Consider the following 19,383-nt stretch of genomic DNA (forward strand, 5'->3'; position numbering starts at 1 on the left):
AGTAACTTGGCTTGAAATCTTTTAATTTTCATTTCTTTTTTATTGTTCAATTTTTTAATTGTTGTTTATATTTTATTATATTGTAATTAAATTTCAGTGTTTTTTTGCTTGATATAATTATTATTTTCAGCTATTTATTTTGATTCAATTGATTCTTTTTGAGATTTTAAATCATTTTATCAAATCATATCAGACAATGGAAGTCCGAACTAATGGAATTCATCTTGAAACATTGTTTGTATCATATGGTTATGTATTTTCTGACAACTGGGAGGCCGCAGACTTTGAATTGACTCCATAACAGAACGGTAGGGGAAACCCGGACAACATGAATACCTTGAGCTTTTTTTGATTATTGTCGTTTAGCTGTGACTGGGGAAATTGGATCGAATATTTATATTGAGTTTTCATTTAATGAACTTACATAATTTAACAACAGTTGTTCTTAATATCCACTTTGCACGGCACCCCGTGTCAAGTGGATTCAGTACTAGGGCTAAGCAAACAACAGTATTATTCGTCGTAGAACTAAACATTACAAATAAAATACCCATCGAAAATTGAAGGAACAAATAAAAAAACATTTTTTTCCACAATGCTAATTATATTGTAGTTATTACAAATGAAGAAATTGAGCTCATCAATAAATAAACATTGAACATTAAAGGAACATATTAAAAAAACCTTTTTCCTGCTAAAATACTGATCATTGCAGTTATCACAAACAAAATCATCACCGTTTTCGAATACTGACCACTCTTCACGGCACCTCTGAGTACATATACGACATTGTATCCAGTTTTCCGTTGGCTGATCATTTTCTTCTGAGTACATTTCACCACAGAAAATGTATCTTACATCATCAAATTTCTTTGATTCCTTCTTCTTGTTATTCTCTGTTGCATTCCTATGTTTTGTAACAGATATTTTTGATTAAACAGTCTTTTTGTTAGTAGTCTTTTTAACAGTCATCATCTAGTGACATCATGACAATCTTTCTTGCTTTTTCAACATTTTTTTCTGATCTTCCTTTACTGGAGTACTTGTCAGAAAGAGTAAACCTTTGAAGTTGCCGTTTACGTGTTGTTATTGGTTAAGCAGGCTGAGGAATTGAAAAAAGTGAAAGAAAACCACCAGCTGCATTGCAACAGCCAATGACAGTTACCAATTGTCCGTGTTCTGCGCTTGTAATCATGTTCACTTGTTTTTTCCCTTCACAGAGAGAACCTATGGAGGCTCACTTGAGATCGTATATATCCATTTCCATATTATATAGTCTGGAGGCTTCGATGTTATATTTCTCAATGGCACATTCAAGGTTATCGTAGGTTACCGTCCTTGTAATCTATTCTACCACCAAACACAAATTTATAGCGGTCTGCATGTTTTCTTCACTTTAGGATCCTTGTGTTGTCTTTTTTATATTTTTACACCATCTGCAATGGAAAATATGCTATAAAGTACATAATTTTATAAAACTGTATAATTTGTCATGACCGGGCAAAGTGAACACGTACCTACTTTGTCCAATCCGCTTTGCTCTTCAAGTACATTTTTGAAGTTATCCCAAATTACTAAAAAAAAAGAGCATCTAAACTCGTTGTCTACGGATAGTTGAAAGCTACATACTCATGCATCAAATCCTGCTGATAACAAAAAACATGTCGCAAATAGTATTATAGTTATAAACGAAACACTTACCTCTGTAAATTAATATTTTTTTTTAACAAAAACACACTCTGTCCGGTCACTGGCGCAGCGCGATGCGAACTCGTCCCAACGTGTTTGCCGTGCACGGAGCGACAACTAGCGACCGTTGCTATGATAACACGGCGGCCGGCCAAGGAACTATCTGGAAGCTATAGGCAATATTCGCTTTGCGAGGAACTATCTGGAAGCTATAGGCAATATTCGCTTTGCGGGTTTCCCCTAGCTACTCTCTGGAGCCTGTTAGGTCATCAGAAGTTCTAGTTATTTATTTGCATGGTATGTGAACATGAAAAATGAAGAAAGACTGATAATAGTTCAAAAATTGGATAATATTATGTGGCTTATCAAATTTTTCGCATATTTTTACAAAATTAGATTACTTTCTGTGAGTTAGTTTCGAATTTATTAATATAAACACAGCGATTATTTTCATTAAAACTAATCCAATCCCTAATCAGTAGTCTAATTTATGAAAATATTTCCATACAATGATATAATATTCAACGAGCAAAAAGTAATGTGGCCGTCACTCATTGATTTTATTTTGAATAAAATTATACATTTTTGACACCTGTCTACCACATGTAAGAGTTTTATGTGAAAAACAAATGTACTAAGATTGGATAAAATAATACGTGAATCGAACACAATGAATTATCCACAAACGAGTAGATAACATTTGAAATCCATTATGATACACTAGAACCTTGAACTATAACTATAACTATAGAAAAATACCAAAAAAGAAACGATTATGAAATAACTGAATGGATGGTAAAACTGGAACCTGTGGCGTACTATGAATCCAATCACCAGAACTGCAAAACTTTTCTCGACGCGCGATTCACTAACTGAGTTAGCGTCTTCAGAAAATGAACCTTATGAATGAAGATACACTAGAGCAGGGGTCGGCAAGTAGTTTTAGGTGGGGTCCGGATATTGTGAAAACATTTTAACGGGGTCCATAAAAAAACAAATATTAATAATGAGGTGCTACATATTAGTTTGGTTTCAAATCACATTCTGAATTATAAAAAAAGGACAAGACCTCTTATTAATGTGAGAAACTACACCGACGGTCTTGAGGCAGTTTTTTATACTTTGGTTCTCGAGAGGAAGAGCAAATTCGAAGTGTGTCTTCTAGGTGAGCGTCTGTTAATCTCGAACGATATTTGTTTTTCAAAAAATTCATCTTTGAGAAAGAAGTTTCACATATGTATGTCGAGCCAAACATAGTGGCAAAATTGATAGATAGTCTTTTTCAATTCTCATATTGTTCTGGGACATGTTTGGCCCAAAATTCTTCAGTGGATACCTTTCTTTACATTTGCAAAGACACATCTTCTTGCAGCCACATTTGCCCATTTTCTACCTATTTCTGCAAAGTCTTGGAATCTTGTAGCAAATTCGTTCTTAAGATTGGCGAGAAATTATACAAATTCTGCAATATCTTCGACTGAGGTCTCCTTTTCAAATTCAAGAATTGTCGGAAAATGAATAAACTCTTGTTAAACGAGTTTAGCCAACGAACATTGTTGTGTTGTAATAACCCAACAAACAATTATGTAAAATTGACATGAATGTTACATGACTGATAAAACGTGTTATGTAACTATGTTATGTAAAAGTGACATATCTGTTGTGGCGAATTTTCCGCCACAAGTACAATCTGATTTTTACGGAACATTAATGTCATTATTTTACATATATTTTATATAATTTCAGTGACTAAATATAAACAAATATAACACTCGCTCGCAGAAAAACTTGAAATCATTAACTGGAAATAGCATTCTTCAAAAACCAAAATTTCCTGACCAAACTCTGCCTCCACAGTTTTTTTGTAAAAAATACTCATCAACAAAAACACAAATCTCAACGTTCTCGTGATAAGAATGTCTCAAAAACTCCAGCCTCTCCCACAGAACTTCACACAGACCAACATATAATTCGAAAACTCAGAGAGATTCTCATCTGTCAAAAAGTCAAGTGCGTCTCTGGATGTTACCAACCTGAAATCACAGCGAACGTAATATTGAAGTAACAACCTTACATAGGAGTTGAGTGAAACATAGTATACCATACTGACGTGAATTTTTACTTATTAGCTACGACATATTCACATAAATTATTTATGTAAATATGAAATGCAAGTGTCTTAGAAAAATGGAATATTTACGTAAATGTATTACATAAACATATCCCATCAATTTTATGTCATATTTACGTAAATGTAACAAGTGTGTTTGCTGGGAAGTCAGAAAACGCAGAATCACATTCATAAAGGAACTCTGAAATGTCGGTGCTGAAGAGTAGAATGTGATCTCATAAAATTAATTAACTTGACCAAGTTGTCAGTTTTTTGAGTGTAGCACTAAGTTTTCCGCAAAGGACTGCCTGGTGAATTATGCACTGATACGATATTAGATCTCAATTTTTATCTATGATTTTCTTCAATACACCTTTTTCCTTGTCAAAATATCATAACTGATGTTATATTTCGTAATAAAATTATCAATGGCCTTGAAAAAGTCTTTTCCTCGAGTGTTACGAAAATTGACATTTGTTCATCATCAACAATGTCACATGATTCATCAAGTGCTATGGCGTAGCAAGGTGCGTTTTGCAGATGTTCAAGAAGAGTGTTTTTAATGTCCGCAGCTAAAATTTCAGTTCGTCGTGTATTACTTCTCGCTGACAATGGAATACTTTGAATTACAGAGACATCTTTTTTTTCTTCAAAAAGTGACATAACTACTGCCAACATACTTTCCTTCACTATCTCAGAATTTGAAAATAGTTTCTGGTGTTTATTAAGCGTCCAGCACACACGTAACGCTGCTTCTGTGGATTTTTCTTCATCGCTCATGCAACGAACTAGTAATTTTGTACTCTTTTCTAAAGAACTGACATATGTCAGAATTTTTTCTTTACGAGCCTGACTTCCAAGAGGAAAGTTTTTGTGGAATTGCTGATGAGTTGTTTCGTAGTGTCTCTTCAAATTTCTACTTTTAACATATTTCCGAAAAAATGGTAAGAAGTTCAATCTATGGATGTTTCGTGTGCATAACAGAGATTTGAAAATATTTAAATCGCATCAGTCTGATTCTCACACACATGCAAAATGGGAAACTTGTAAGTACCTACTATGTTAACTAGGCAACTTGAAATAGAATACGTGCTAAGTTAGATTTTATTTGTGTTATTTCAATTGATGAAGGTATTGTATGCCTCGTCTACGACTTTTTATATGTACTTGGTATAAAATACAATATTTGGGGCGGTCCGCGGGTCAACCTTTCGCGGTCCGTAAACGGACCGTGGTGCGCCTGTTACTGACCGCGGCACAAGGAGGATCAGATTTATTTTTGAAAAGTTGAACGTTAAAGTAAATTTAGAAACTTCTTTCTCTAAAGAGGTTGAAAACTGGAAAGTCCAGAATATTTAAAATAAGCTGTGAGAACTGTTACAAAAAGCATCAGTCAGATAAAGCAAGCCTTTAAAACTCGTTTCAAGGAACAGGCACCACATAACCAATTTCGGAAACAAGAAAAATTTAGTGTGACTCGACACGATGCTTTTAAAAGTCTGGAATATCTGAAATAAGTGAACTATGGTATGAGAACTTGAAGAGTGATAAAGGTTCCTTTCCAAATAGCCTCTTGTTCAACTTCTAATGAATCACTCTATTGAATTATCTGGAAGTTCCACAAGAAATTTTTCCGAAATCATCGATGTCTTTTGGGAAGTAAAGGTGTATCCTGTTGGAAGTAAAAATATACCATTTTTATAGTAAGGAATTAGTTTTCTCCATCTCCTGAAGACGATGACTTGGTTGGTGAAACGTGCATCGAATAGAGTATTGCAGTTCTGATGTTTTGGAGTATTTTTTGTGGAATTTTATAACTGTTTCATAGGAAAGAAGAACTAAATGTAGGAATGAAATGAAATCGACATCGAATATAACAAAAGAAAATTGTCAAAAAACAACAAATTTATCCAGAATTCGATTCTGTCACCATATATCAACAAGTTTACACAGTGTGATCAATTTCGATAATTACGTCGAGAGTTTTCAACAAAACAAAAAAGAATCACCCGATTCTAATCTGGCTTGAAATTTAATTTTTCAGAATATCTTGCAATCTAATATGACACAATAGGGATTGTGTACAGTTATGAGATATTGAATTGAATTAATTGTGGTTCACTCACCTGTATTCCGGAACTCCAGCTGTAAAGACATAACTCATATTACCGGATGCAGAAAACAGTACGGGTAGACATAGTAGACCATATATAAAAATCTGAAATGTTCCTATTTCTCCCAATTCTTCTAGTATATCATCAAAATCTACACTATAACGCCGCATTGTGTATGACCTGAAAGAAAGAAAAGTCAAAGAGGGCGAAATCAATTTTTAGCTTAATCAATATACGTGTAGGTTCAATTTTTTGTCTATCATATAGCAACATAAAAATTTGAGATTGAAATGAACTTTGCAACATATTGAGCTGTGACATATATATCTTGACTATTGGGGGCTCATCTTTGAGGCTAAAATCTCCGGAACGAAATTTCGCGAACCAATTTTGAATAGTGCGTTCATTAACACTATCATTACTAAATTCGTGGTACACTTTTTCACTTATTGACATCATACAGTCAGTAGTAATCTGATGAGAAGATGCAAAATATTTAAGTTTGCAAAACATGGACAGAATCAATGTAGAGTACAAAAGTCTCTATCGATCAAGATGGCGTTCTGGAGACCTTTTCGTAATGATTCTGATAATGAAATGGACAATGTTGAAGGCTCAGTTGAAGATATTTCCACGACGTCTTAATTTTCAAATAAAGACTTGCATCCTAAAACCCGAAGGCTCATTTCAAATATTCACATTTGCTTGAAAAATGAACTGCTGTTGTTAGAGCAGGAGATGTCATTGATCATTCCATAAAACGAAAAAAGAAATAATCAGAATATCAAAAAGGTTGATGATGCTTATGAAAACGATATATGCCCAATTATATAAGTTTCACAAAGAAAACAAGGTTCCAACTCTAAGAAATGAATTGTAACGAGTTACGGGATTATCCCGATCATGAATATGAATTTTTGAACACATTGCGTCATATTTTGCTAGATTGTGGCTTCAAATACAGCAGTTTTTACGAAAAATATAATAGGGTGGGAACTGTAATAAGTGCCCTCTGAATGGACCTTGTTCTTGCGGGAAACAGGTTATCATTTCAAACGCAGGCAGTAATAAATTCCTAATGCTCTTCTATTGTCAGCTGAAAACACTCATCTGCCGAGTACCATGAAGATATGACCGCAAGTTTTTTTTAAAACTGCTGCTGACAACTGCTGCCAAATCTTTCCCCGAATTCTGTTGTTATTATTATGGACAATGCACTCAAATTCTTTTATGTTTTATGAATAATTTACTGATTCCTCTTTTGTAACATCTATATTTCAATAAAAGGATTCACTTGGATTATACTTATGAATATTTATTCTTAAGCTTTTGTATACAACCTCTCCGTTACATTTCTATCTTCTAACTAACTATCACCAGCGTTGCCAGTTATCTATTTTGTACTTAGGGAGTTTTTAGCGTTACATCCAACAATTTCATGGAAAGTAAAAATATGGAAATTCCGCAAATGGCTACGAAAAAAAATGAGCCGTCACGGGACGCCTGGCAGAAGTTAAACATCGAAATTATTCTGTAAAAGTATTATGCATCAATATTATTATTATAGAAATATAGGCTTTCACGGCTGGTGTCCTTTTTTTAGATGGTTTCCGGGTTTCAGATGACATGTCGAAAAGAGTACTTCGACCACGCCACTGAAGATGACTGCCGCAGTTGCAGTCGAAACGTTTGGAAATCATAACCAAAGAAGAGCACGGCAAAACCCGGAAACCATCCAAAACATCATTATTATTGACTCAAAAAGGAGTATAAAAGTATCAATGGAGACTGAAATATAAATTGGTATATTCTGATACTATAAGATTAATAAAATATCAATATAATGTCTTGTCTGTTCTTAGTGATGTCCAGTTTCAATAATAATGAGTCCTTCATTGAGCGCATCCTATTTTTGAATACAAATGAAACAAAGTGTGTGTGAGATACCTTCGAATTTTTTTTATTGGTTTGAAAGACCTTTTGATGCCATTAGAGCGCATCCAAAAAGTCCAATTTTTCATGACTCTGGCGCATAATTCACGCTGAATTTCACCGATGGCACGCATTATAATGGTTTTGAGGAACGCTGTGACTTGTGGTTCATTCGCATACACCTGCGACTTAGGAAAATCCCACAAGAAAAAGATTAAGAGGGTTGACTCGCACGATATTTGTGGCCAGCTCACATCGGGGCCTCTTCGCGACGGCTGAGCTGAGTTCTTTGATTAACATGGAAGAGATGTTGAGATTGAGGCGACACGGATGCATCTCCAAAGACGCCTACCAAAAATCCGACAACCATAATGTTCCGTCACCATCTCCCTGTATATTGGGTTTGTCTGATTAACTAGAGTTTTTGTTTAATTTTTACATTTTTTGTCTCATCTATCGCGAAATGACAGTGGTTTTCTGTGACTTCCGCGAGAGGAAGATCGCGCACCTATATTGGGCATTCGGATGGCTACCAGTAACGAAAACGCTCTTGTGAACTACGGTCGTACTCACACAGGACAGATTCGAAAAGGTTTTCTCTCTCTCTCTCTCTCTCTCTTCAGCAACTCCTTAGATGACGTTGTGACCAGAACTAATGTAAGAAGATCACAGTCACGTTCAATTTTCTCCTTTCAGTAATATTATTATTTGTTAATACTCATTCTTTAGCACTGCTGAACAAATGGAATTATTCGACAATTTTTAAAAACCTATTAAATACAGTCCAACAAGTCACTCAATATTCAATACATAACTTGAACAAACGAGTTCTAACCCGGTTTTTTTGGCATGTCCCTTTTCCGGGAGTATCTGTAGAAAACCTGAACGTGAGCGAGTGTAGACTTTGATGGACCTGAATACCAATTCCATGTTAATTGACACATAAGCCTAAGGCAGGTGGTGTCAGAACAAAGCACAGCTATCCGGGAGTCTACAGATCAAACGTTGAGAATTCAATAACAACGTGAGATACGCTCTCTACTGCCTCACTCGCGCGGCGGTAGTGAGGGCGCGTCTTGCTCTACGGTTTCCCCTCCCCTCCTCTTCATTCCTTAAAATGTTATGACATTTGATTTGTGGATATAATGTATATACTGATTGTGAATAAAGACATTTTGATTTTGGTATAGAAGGTAAACCAAAAAAGGTGATTAGGACGGAATCGTGACGAATGACGAGAAAGTTTTGTATTTCACTGCTTTGTTTTTATTCATTTACAAAACATTCTCGGCAACAGTGGTGCATACAACTTTTCAACTCAGTACACCACGAACTTCACTGTTCAAGAACCCTTTCATTTGGAGAACTCCGGTTATGTGCAGCAAACTTCCTGAGAAGGTTTTTCCAAATAGATTTAATCTCCAGCCATTCAAATCCAATGTGAATCGCTGCTATCGCACATTGCGGATAAACCTCACGATCGGACGATTATGGCGACAGTAAAAATGACGAAGCGCGTGATACGTTGCTCGAATAGAACCCTCATTTTGATAAAACAATTTGCACATGATGTTGAATGCTATATTTGTCCATGGTGATTTGGCAGAATATAATGAATAAATGACACCCAATTTGACAGATATAGTTTCAACAAGATGTCAATGTTCAATTGACAAAGTTCGGAAGACCCCATATTTTGTGACCCCTGTGATGATTTTTCGGTATTGAAATATTCATAAAAAATTTCAATGTCGCCTTAATATACTAGTAAACTCGAAAATCTCAGTTAGTTATTGCAATATATTATTAATGATCTTGAATTATGTATACCAATAGTAAATGTTTCAATATAAATTCCACTATTATTGGAAAATTAACAAATTCTTTATTTTTTCTGATGTTCCTGCTGATAAAATTTAAAAAAAAAACTTCGTGCGCTACTCACTGTCAGCTGATTTTGAAATACAATTTTGTCAATTCATTCTTCTAGCAAATTTTACATATTAATTAATTTTACATTAAAATTAATTAATAATCAATTAAAATATTATATGTTATATATGTAGCTATATATGTAGATTTCACATTTTTGACCCTTGAGAAGACCAAATATATGCGGGCTTAATGTACCGATAAATTCAGATAATTTACTCGGTAATACACAGGTTATGTACACTATAGTGAACATAACTGTAAACACTATACAGGCCGTTTCTGTTATCATGTGGTAACATTCCTATATTCTAAACCGTAACAGATACAAAGACGATTGAATGGGAAAAAAAGTAACTGTCGTTGTGAACAATACAATGGTCGAAGGAAATTCACGGGGACTCTTGAGCTTCTCGAGTTATACGGGGAAAACAAAAAATACAGTTTTTCGTTTTTTTCGAATGGAATTGTTATTTCGAAGAATATAAAAAAATGGAAAGAGAAAATGTTATTCTATTCGAAGTTTACTATGACGATGTAATAATAAATAGGTATTCCATAAAACGTTTCCTGTCAACATGGCCACCATCAACTTTTTTTTTTTAAATACGAACCTGTTTTTTTATTAAAGATATTGATAAAGCGATAAATTCACAATCCAATGGCGTTTCATTTGAAATAATCACCATCATCAGTAACAACAATCAAACAGAAAAACAATTTATTTCATCATGAACTTTTGTGAAAAAATTAAACCAATATAAAGAAATCGAAACAATTTACAAAAGAAGTAACGACAGGACCGTAATTTAAAATTGTTGTCACTGACGATGGTAGTTATTTCAAATGAAACGCTATAAAAATATCAAATGTGATATACCCTTGGATTGTAAATTTATTGTAAATTATTATCTCTAAGGAAAAAGACAAGTCCGTATTCAAAAAAAAAGTTGAAGGTGGCCATGTTGGCACGAAACGTTTTATCGAATATTCATTGTTACATAAGTACACTTCGAATACAATAACATTTTTTTTTCCATTTTTTTATATTCTGCGAAATAACAATTCCATTGGAAAAAAACGAAAAACTGCATTTTTTATTTCCCCGTATAACTCGAGAAGGGCGGGAGTCCCTGTAAATTTTCTCCGACCATTGTATTGTTTCCGATGACAGTTACATATTTTCCCATTTATTCATTTTCGTATCTGTTACGGATTAGAATATAGCAATGTTACCACATGACAAAAGAAACGGCCTGTAGGTATCCGACCTTAGTGGGGCGGGAGAGACAGCATAACGCCGAACCAGTGGTAAGAGAATCACACAGTCGCTTGCGCATGACTACCCGTCGCCACGGCTCACGTCGCCAGGCCAGCAATCGATTTTATGTACGCCCATATAAATGTTTCACATCAAGAAGTGTTCTGTATCTGTATCTGTGGAGTAGGGAGGGTGAGTGTAAACCCACAGCACTTAGGCCACATGTGACCCATTATACATTCTCCCGAGGAGTTGTCCTCATCGTCCATCCTGTTCTTTTAAGGAAGGTGGACAGGTCACTGGGAGACATCTCCTTTATATCGGCAGGTGTAGGCCAAGACTCGCCGAACACACACACTCTTATTGTCGATAACTCCGGGCACTCCCACAAGACATCCCTGACAGTCTCATCTTCCTGTTCACACATCCTGCATAGAGGTGTGTCTACAAGCCCCATATTATGGAGGTGTTTCCTTAGTTGACAGTGGCCAGTCAGAAAACCTACTGTTAGGCGTAGAATTTTCCTGGTCATCGCGATATTTCTTCGGCGCCAGCTTCCCAGGGTCGCCCAAGAAGTATTATTGGAAGCTATAAAAAAATCAATAAAGAATATGTAATCGACAAGATATGCGAAGCCCATGCTCATATCATTCTACGTCTTCCCCCAATATACGAACGGTTATTATTAATGGAGTGAACGACAGTGGTGAATGGATGAAATGAAAATTCAGATAATGAATCTTAAGTTTTTATTCAATTCTCATGTAAGTACAAACTGTTTTTTGTTGGCATTACGATTAACTACTAACAAAAAAAAATATGTGTGAGTTTATGACAAATAAAATTAATTTTGACCTTCTTTCCATAAAAATGAAGCTGACATTATGCGAAAGTCTCATTTTCTCAAAGCTCTCATATTGTGACAGTGTTTATGGACCTTCCTTACGCCTATGCGATTCTGTCCGTCTGTAGATAATACAAAATGCTTGCATAAGGTACTCATACGGATGTCGCAAATTTGACCATATTAGCCACAAAATGGAAGAATCGGGTTGGTTTTCAATACAGAATATGAGAAAACTACACCTCCTCACAGTTACCCACAAAACCCTTCTGACACGAAAACCAGCTTACCTTTGTGAGAGATTGAAGTTGTTTTCAAGCATACCCAACTCTCGGAAGCGACATAAAAATATCTTAGTAATCCCAAAGCATCGCAGTTCCATTTATATTCGCAGTTTTGTTGTGGAATTGGCCGCGGTGGTAGTGCGCCCGACTCACAATCGGAAGATCGTGGGTTCGATTCCTGCTTCGACCAGATATTTTTCTCGAGAGAATTTATCTGTTTGAAGCGGGGATGATTCTGCAACCGTGTTAGGAATCACACGTTGAAAGGTAAGACCTCGTTAGTCCTTAGCTCACACAAGTTTCTCAACTTCTGAGAGTTGTTATACGTATGGGAGCGACAGCTGATTAACGAAAAAACAGATTTTAAACAGATTTTTTCTAAACAGTTTTTTTTACAATGCCGCCAGGCTCTATAACCAATTGCCGAATGAATATAAATCGGTCAGTCTACAGAATTTCAAGAGATGATTGAAAATCAAATTTAAAGGAAATTTGGACTGACACTCTTGATAACCCCACATATACATATGTTCGATTGCCTTTATAGATTTCTGTATTATACTTGTAGACACTCCCTTTCTCATTGTAGGGTTGAAAAACAGCTCAGGCTGAATACCCAGCAAATCATCATTTATTGAAATAGTATCTTACTGTCAATGCTATGTATTATATTGTATATTATGATGAATGAAGTCTATTTATCATTATTATCAAAAAAATATACCAAGCAGCCCATGACATACAAAGGACGTTCGGTAAGTAATTAGTTTTAATGCCATTCTAATTCTAACTAATGATAATTGGCTTTGATAAAGTTCATTCAAAAAGTATGTTCAGAACGATCGATTTTAATTAGGTAGATAAGCAAGTCCCTATCTACCAGAAGACAACATAATGAAAAATGTGAATTCAACTTTCAAAGTGAACTTCCATTGTCTAATATAATATAAGTTGATTTGAAACCCCTGAAAAATAACAATTATATTGAGAAAAAACTGAAATAACAATGAAACAATGAAATAAAATATAAGCAACAATTAGAAAAATCGAACTAATAACACGAGATGAAAATTAAAAAATATTAAGAAGAAATGAAAATTGAAAATCAAAGGATTCTAAGCCAAGTTACTTCAAGACGTTTCAATTGTTAGTATCTTCAATCGTCTTCGGGTGATAACAGTTATCACTAGTAATAGCTAGGTCAAATTATTTCCGGAAGTTTTTTCGATTTCATGAATATTTTGAAAATTTCGCAGACAAGGAAAATTTTCCAAACATATTCATGAGCGAGAAAAAATTACGGATATTAATTTGACCTCGCGTGGAAAATCAAATATTTTAAAAATTAATTTTTCCATTCTCAACAATGCAAATCACTTTCTTCATCAAGTCACCAGCGAAACATAAAGTGTGGTTGACTTGATTGTTGAGTTGCCATGGTGTAACTAAGTGAGACCTTAACCTCGAAATCATTATTTCAGTTTTGCAGCTTTAAGCGGCACAACGTAAAAATGTTTCGCTTCGGTCAAGAAAATGAAGAAAATATTCGCCAGTAGATTGAGCAGTTGACACCCGCGAACACCAAGAAATCGAAGTCAAGCTTATGGAGGTATTGTTTGAAGGTGGTTGACAAATGTTTCGTGGTGTATTTCATCAGTTCGGACTTCCATTGTCTAATATAATATAAATTGATTTGAAAACCCGAAGACGATTGTGTATATTAACAATCGAAACGTCATGACATAACTTGGTTTGAAATCTTTCAATTTTTATTTTTCATTTCTTGTTAATAATAATTTTATTTTTATTTTTCAGCTTTCAATAATATTTCAATTTTTTATCTGTTTGGTTGTTGCTTGTATGTTATTTCTTGTAATTTCAGTTTTTTGTTTAATAAAATTGTTATTTTCTGTGAATCTTATTAGTTTTTCAGGGTTTTCAAATCAATTTATATTATATTAGACAATGGAAGTCCGAACTGATGAAATACACTTATGGAGGTAGTTTACAAACTTTTACGCAGAAAAATCGTATAGTTTCAAAAGAGCGGATATACCTGTGGAAGAACTGGCTCTTAATCTTGAAGAATATGGGTTCAACATGCGAAAAAAGAACTCTGAAGACTACAAGGAGAGTGTTATCAAAGTTTCATGGAATTCCACAGCTATGCAGTTGCAGGAATATTTTTTTGAAAATAATAACCGCAAATTTAATCCATTCTCTGACATATAATTTTTGATCGCTAGAGCTGCAAAAAATGCTAAGCGCCGGAAGCTTCAAATGGATCCAATCAAGAGTCATGGTAGCAGTCATGGTATCAGCCACTCAATAAAACCATATCTGCAAATAGACTCGGGCCATCATCAGGAAATAATTGAGGCAATGAGGTATGTTTTAATTTCGGCAAAGATGATTCAAGAATCTCTGAATCAAGAACAAGCAACTACTTCCAAGCAATCTGCCATAGTTTATAATAATTGTGTTTTCCTTATAAATAATAATTACAATAGTTGAAAATTTTATTGAAACAACGATAAAAATAAAAAAAAACAACAATAAATATTAATTGGCGCTCCGGGGCGACTTCATTGATTGAAAACCCGGAAAAACCTGCAGCACCACATCATCTGAAGATCTTGATCTAACAATGTCCTCTCTCTTATAAAACAAAATGTAGGGTGTCTCCAGAGGCTCCAATAAATTCAATGCATCGCCAGAATACTTCGTATTCTGGCGTATAATATATATAAATTATATAATATAAATATATTATTATATTATGATAATATGAATAATTAAACTTATTATCACTTGTGACCATTCATATAAAATAAAAAACTGAAAACTCATCTATTTTTTTACTATATTTTTCAACTACTGGAAACCTAGATAGTCGAATATATCAAATTTACATTGCGTCGAAGTTTCGATATCATTCTCTAGGTATGGGTTACAAGCCTGCGATAATTTTGAAATTTTTATTCATTGTAGTTGCATGAAAGTGGTAACCTAAAGCGTAATGTAATATATTCTTTTATTTTAGATCAATTTCTACAAGTGGTAGAAAGTTATAATTTTATCAAATTACATGGCCAGTTCGGTATTGGCCATGTAATGGCTTCTCAACCTTTCAAGATATTGTTTTATACTCATTTTAGTTACAGGGTAATGCAATTTTATAATGAAATATATTACATTGTTGAATTTTTTTATGTACTTCAGGATATTACAAGTGGTAGAAAATGAAAAAAATTGCAGTTTTATAAATACGTACCTACAGGAACAGTTTGTTTTTACACCAATGGACTCTTAGCCTATAAACTGTTGATTTCTACTAATTGTAGTAGCTCAAAAATGCCATTTAAGGACAAAAAATATAATATTCTTTCAATTCATAGGTACTTGAGTTTACTACAAGTAGTAGAAAATTATAATTTAGAGGTTTTTCGGGAAACTGCATAAACAGATTCACAACGCGTTATGTCTTTGGCAGCAATTATTTAGGCCTTCAAATTGGTAATTTACACTCATTGTAGTTGCATGGGAATACATACCATTTCAAGATGAAAAATAGTATATTCTTCATTTTCATATAGGTTTTGAGTAACTACAAGTGGTAGAAAATTGTTTTTTTTTTCGCGTTTTTATTAATGTGGGTTATGCGCGCTTTAATGGTATGGAATTCATAACCAGCGTCAGCAAGCATCAGTCATAGAAGGCTGCGATCATTGAATTTCGACAGTTCAAAACATCAAAAAAACTCGTGATTTGTTGCAATGAAGAACATGGCACAGCCAGTAAAACCAACGAAATTTTTTGTTTAAAAAATGAATCGATTTGAAAATTATACTATATGCAAAATATGCGTAAAATTGTCTGATGTAATGATCAATCATCGTACCATGACTTATTTACTCGCATTAATAGAGGATTGTGGCTCCAACTTGAAGAAAGAAAATTTGTTCCGAATTGTCCACGAATATTTGCATCTAAACTACGCAAAATTGAATGTACTGAATGTGAATAAGGTGAATAAATTAATGTCTAACTATTATATATATTTTATTAGACATAGACACTCAATTGAAAACATTCAAAGTCCTGCATTTTCGCGTTTAAGAAGAGAGGAGGTGTCCGAAGAATATGGAAAACATCTTAGCTTTGTAATTAAAATGTATCAAAACTAATACTATGTTAGCAAATAAAAACCAATTTATCAAAAATGGTCTGTTATTGTAAACGTCAAAAAATTTCCAGTATAATTCGCTGTTGGGAATCCCAGGAGAAAAAAGTTTCCACTAAAATACCTACTTTGCTATGGTGATTTGTCAAAATAACGTATTTTGGTTGGTTCAGAATTACAAGTGTGGAATTTTCACCAGAAGACGGTTGCGGATACTTCACCTTTTAATTTTCATCTCTTCAAAATAATTTTCAATTTTCATCTCGTGTTAATAGTTCAATTCTTTTGATTGCTGCTTGTATTTCATTTCATTGTAATTTCAGTTTTTTTGATTAATATAATCGTTATTTTTCAGCTAACCTTTTCAATTTTTTATATATTCTTTCAGGGATTTCAATTCAATTTATATCATACTAGTACTATGTTGCTATATCGCTGCTGTTCCAATGTTTTGACAGAATCAGAACCAACGAACTTAGGCGTGCGCAGCGTTATAGAATAGTGCTTTCAAAAAATTGTTCTATAGCGCCATCTAGTGGCATGTTACAGAAAAATTGATCTCCTAAAAACCTTCTCTTCTCTCTCATTTTTATATATATATATATATATATATATATATATATATATATATATATATATATATATATATATATATATATATATATATATATATATATATATATATATATATAATTAAGTGTTTTTCATCAAGTATCAGCCAATTCCATCATATATCACCAGATATTTTGAATTTTGTGGTAACTTTTGAGATATTAATTTCATCTGTATGTTGTGGAGGAAATCGTGCAAGTGCATGTAAAGCTCAAGGAGGGTTAGGTTAGGTCTAAAGTGAGTTGGTCTATTCGACTCTCCAGAGAGTTTCACTTGGGCCGTTTTCTGTAAAGCCTTCGGTTACCTAAACCCCAAGTTCAACCACAAATACTTCGACATGTCCATAGAGACAGTCTGGCCTTTTGGAAAACTTTTTCCAAGTGAGCGTTCCAGGTGAGTCTTTTATCAAGGGCAGTGCCAAGATATTTCACCTTCGTTCCAAATGGAATGACCTCATCAATGAGGGAAAGTGGCATTAGAGTGTTCAATTTTTTTCTCCTGGTGAAGGGGATCAACATAGTTTTGCTGGGATTGACAGACATCTGCTCCCTCAGGCACCAACTGTGAACATAGTCCACCGTGCTTTGGAGGATATTACAAGCTACCCTTCCTGACGTGGACTTTCCCAGGATGACAAGGTCATCTGCATAAGCTTGCAGATCAACATTTCTTCTGTCGAGGGCAACAAGCAGACTATCCATCAGAAGCGAACACAGAAGGGGAGATAGTACCCCACTTTGAGGGCAGCCCCTGATGACCCTGAACCTGATGGCCTCTCCTTGAAGAATCGTAGTTGCAGTTCTGTTTACCAGCGTGGCATAGATCCAGCCAGTTATGGTCGATTCTATACCTTTCCTAGCCAGGGACAGTCCTATAGATTCAGGTAGTGCATTGTCAAATGCTACTTCAATATCAAGAAATACAACAACCACAATCTCCTTGTTAACAAGAGATTGGGAGATTTTCTCCATAAGGTTGTTTAATGATAAATCTGTCGATTTGCCGGTTTGATAAGCATACTGGTGCTTATTCAGGGGGATGCATATAATGCATCCTGATGTGTGAATTACTCAAAAAAGTCAAATTTCTCACTCATCAAAAATAGTTTGTTGATGAAAATTCCAGAATATATTCTTCGAAAGTATATCTATCGACGTGTTTGAACAAATTTGCGTACTATACGTTCCTTCGGTGCGAAAAAAATAGTTTCTTATTTTCGAAACTGAATTACTTAAAAAAGTATAATTTCTCACTCATCAAAAATAGTTTGTGAATGAAATGTTCGAAATCTGATATTCGAAATATTACAATAACCCTTCAATGTATGATTTCAGAAAAGGAAAGAAGCCCGACCTGCAAAGTTCATTTTCAATTTCATAGGGATTGTGAAATATTTTCATACTGGAAGGGTGGGGATTGAATCCTTTTTGTCGAAAATGATTAACCTGGTCGAGATTCATATCTGGGAAACAGGACCTTCACGAGTTTCTGCCTTCCTATAAGATTACGTTAGCAATGTCTACTGAAAACAATATGTTGACATGCAGACTTGCAAAATTGTTACATCCGCTTGTTATATTGCCACCTCCAATAAGATTTTTTTTATACGTGAAAATACAACACATGAAGGGAAAGTTGCAAGGGCTTATCGTGTCCGCACCATTTTCACAAAAATGAACAGGTAAACTTTGGCATACTTACCATTGTGCGAGAACCGTAATTTCTGGAAAATTCCTTAGATTTTTATTGTATTTCGAAGAAATGTGAAAACATTCCAGTGTCTACCAATGAGCACCTTGATCTAAATATACCCCCGTTAATATACTAGAGACACAGTAGAAAGTGTGCTAGAAACTTTTAGTCTCGGCAACGACGCTCAATATGGACTCGGCGGTATTGGCACATTTAATTTTCTGGTTTTCAGATGGCAGCGGCTAATGTCTATGAAGAAGTGTTTTGTATCATTTTGATTCAACTACAGTGAACAAATTATAAAAAACTTTTTACTTCCTTTCATGAAACGCCTCTCAGTATGTATGAATTCGTGGATGAGCTAAACCTATTGATACATTTTATCGCACCAAAGGAAAGTATGGTACGCAATAGACATACTTTCGAAAGAATATACTCTGAAATTTTCATCAAAAAACTATTTTTGATAAGTGGGACATTTGACTTTTTTGAATAATTCAGTTCCGAATATCAAATCATATCAAATCAAAATGTACTTTATTGTCGAAGATGAAATCTCATTGACAAAGTATTACTATTTTGAGGAATATAAGATACACAACTTAAAAGATATTGTCGAAGATAAAATATCATTGTCAAAGTGGCACCGAAGGAACATATGGTACGCAGATCTGTTTGAGCACATCGATAGATATACTTTTGAAGAATATATTCTAAAATTTCCATCGAC

General features: G+C 34.3%; 1 protein-coding gene across 1 annotated transcript in view; it reads right to left on the bottom strand.

Annotated features, from left to right (window-relative positions):
- The window catches only part of LOC111511012 (organic cation transporter protein-like), a 76,680-nt gene that overhangs the window by 50,560 nt on the left and 6,737 nt on the right, over window positions 1-19,383 (bottom strand). Inside the window, exon 2 of the mRNA XM_074177147.1 lies at window positions 5,926-6,093. Within this exon, the coding sequence (XP_074033248.1) occupies window positions 5,926-6,083 (158 nt within the window). The 5' untranslated portion in view covers window positions 6,084-6,093. The remainder of the gene's footprint in view (window positions 1-5,925; window positions 6,094-19,383) is intronic.

Source organism: Leptinotarsa decemlineata, unplaced genomic scaffold (genome assembly GCF_025532065.1).
Source record: "Leptinotarsa decemlineata unplaced genomic scaffold, Ldec_3_MD MMD2_tig00002159_RagTag_RagTag, whole genome shotgun sequence".
NCBI classification, from domain to species: domain Eukaryota; kingdom Metazoa; phylum Arthropoda; class Insecta; order Coleoptera; family Chrysomelidae; genus Leptinotarsa; species Leptinotarsa decemlineata.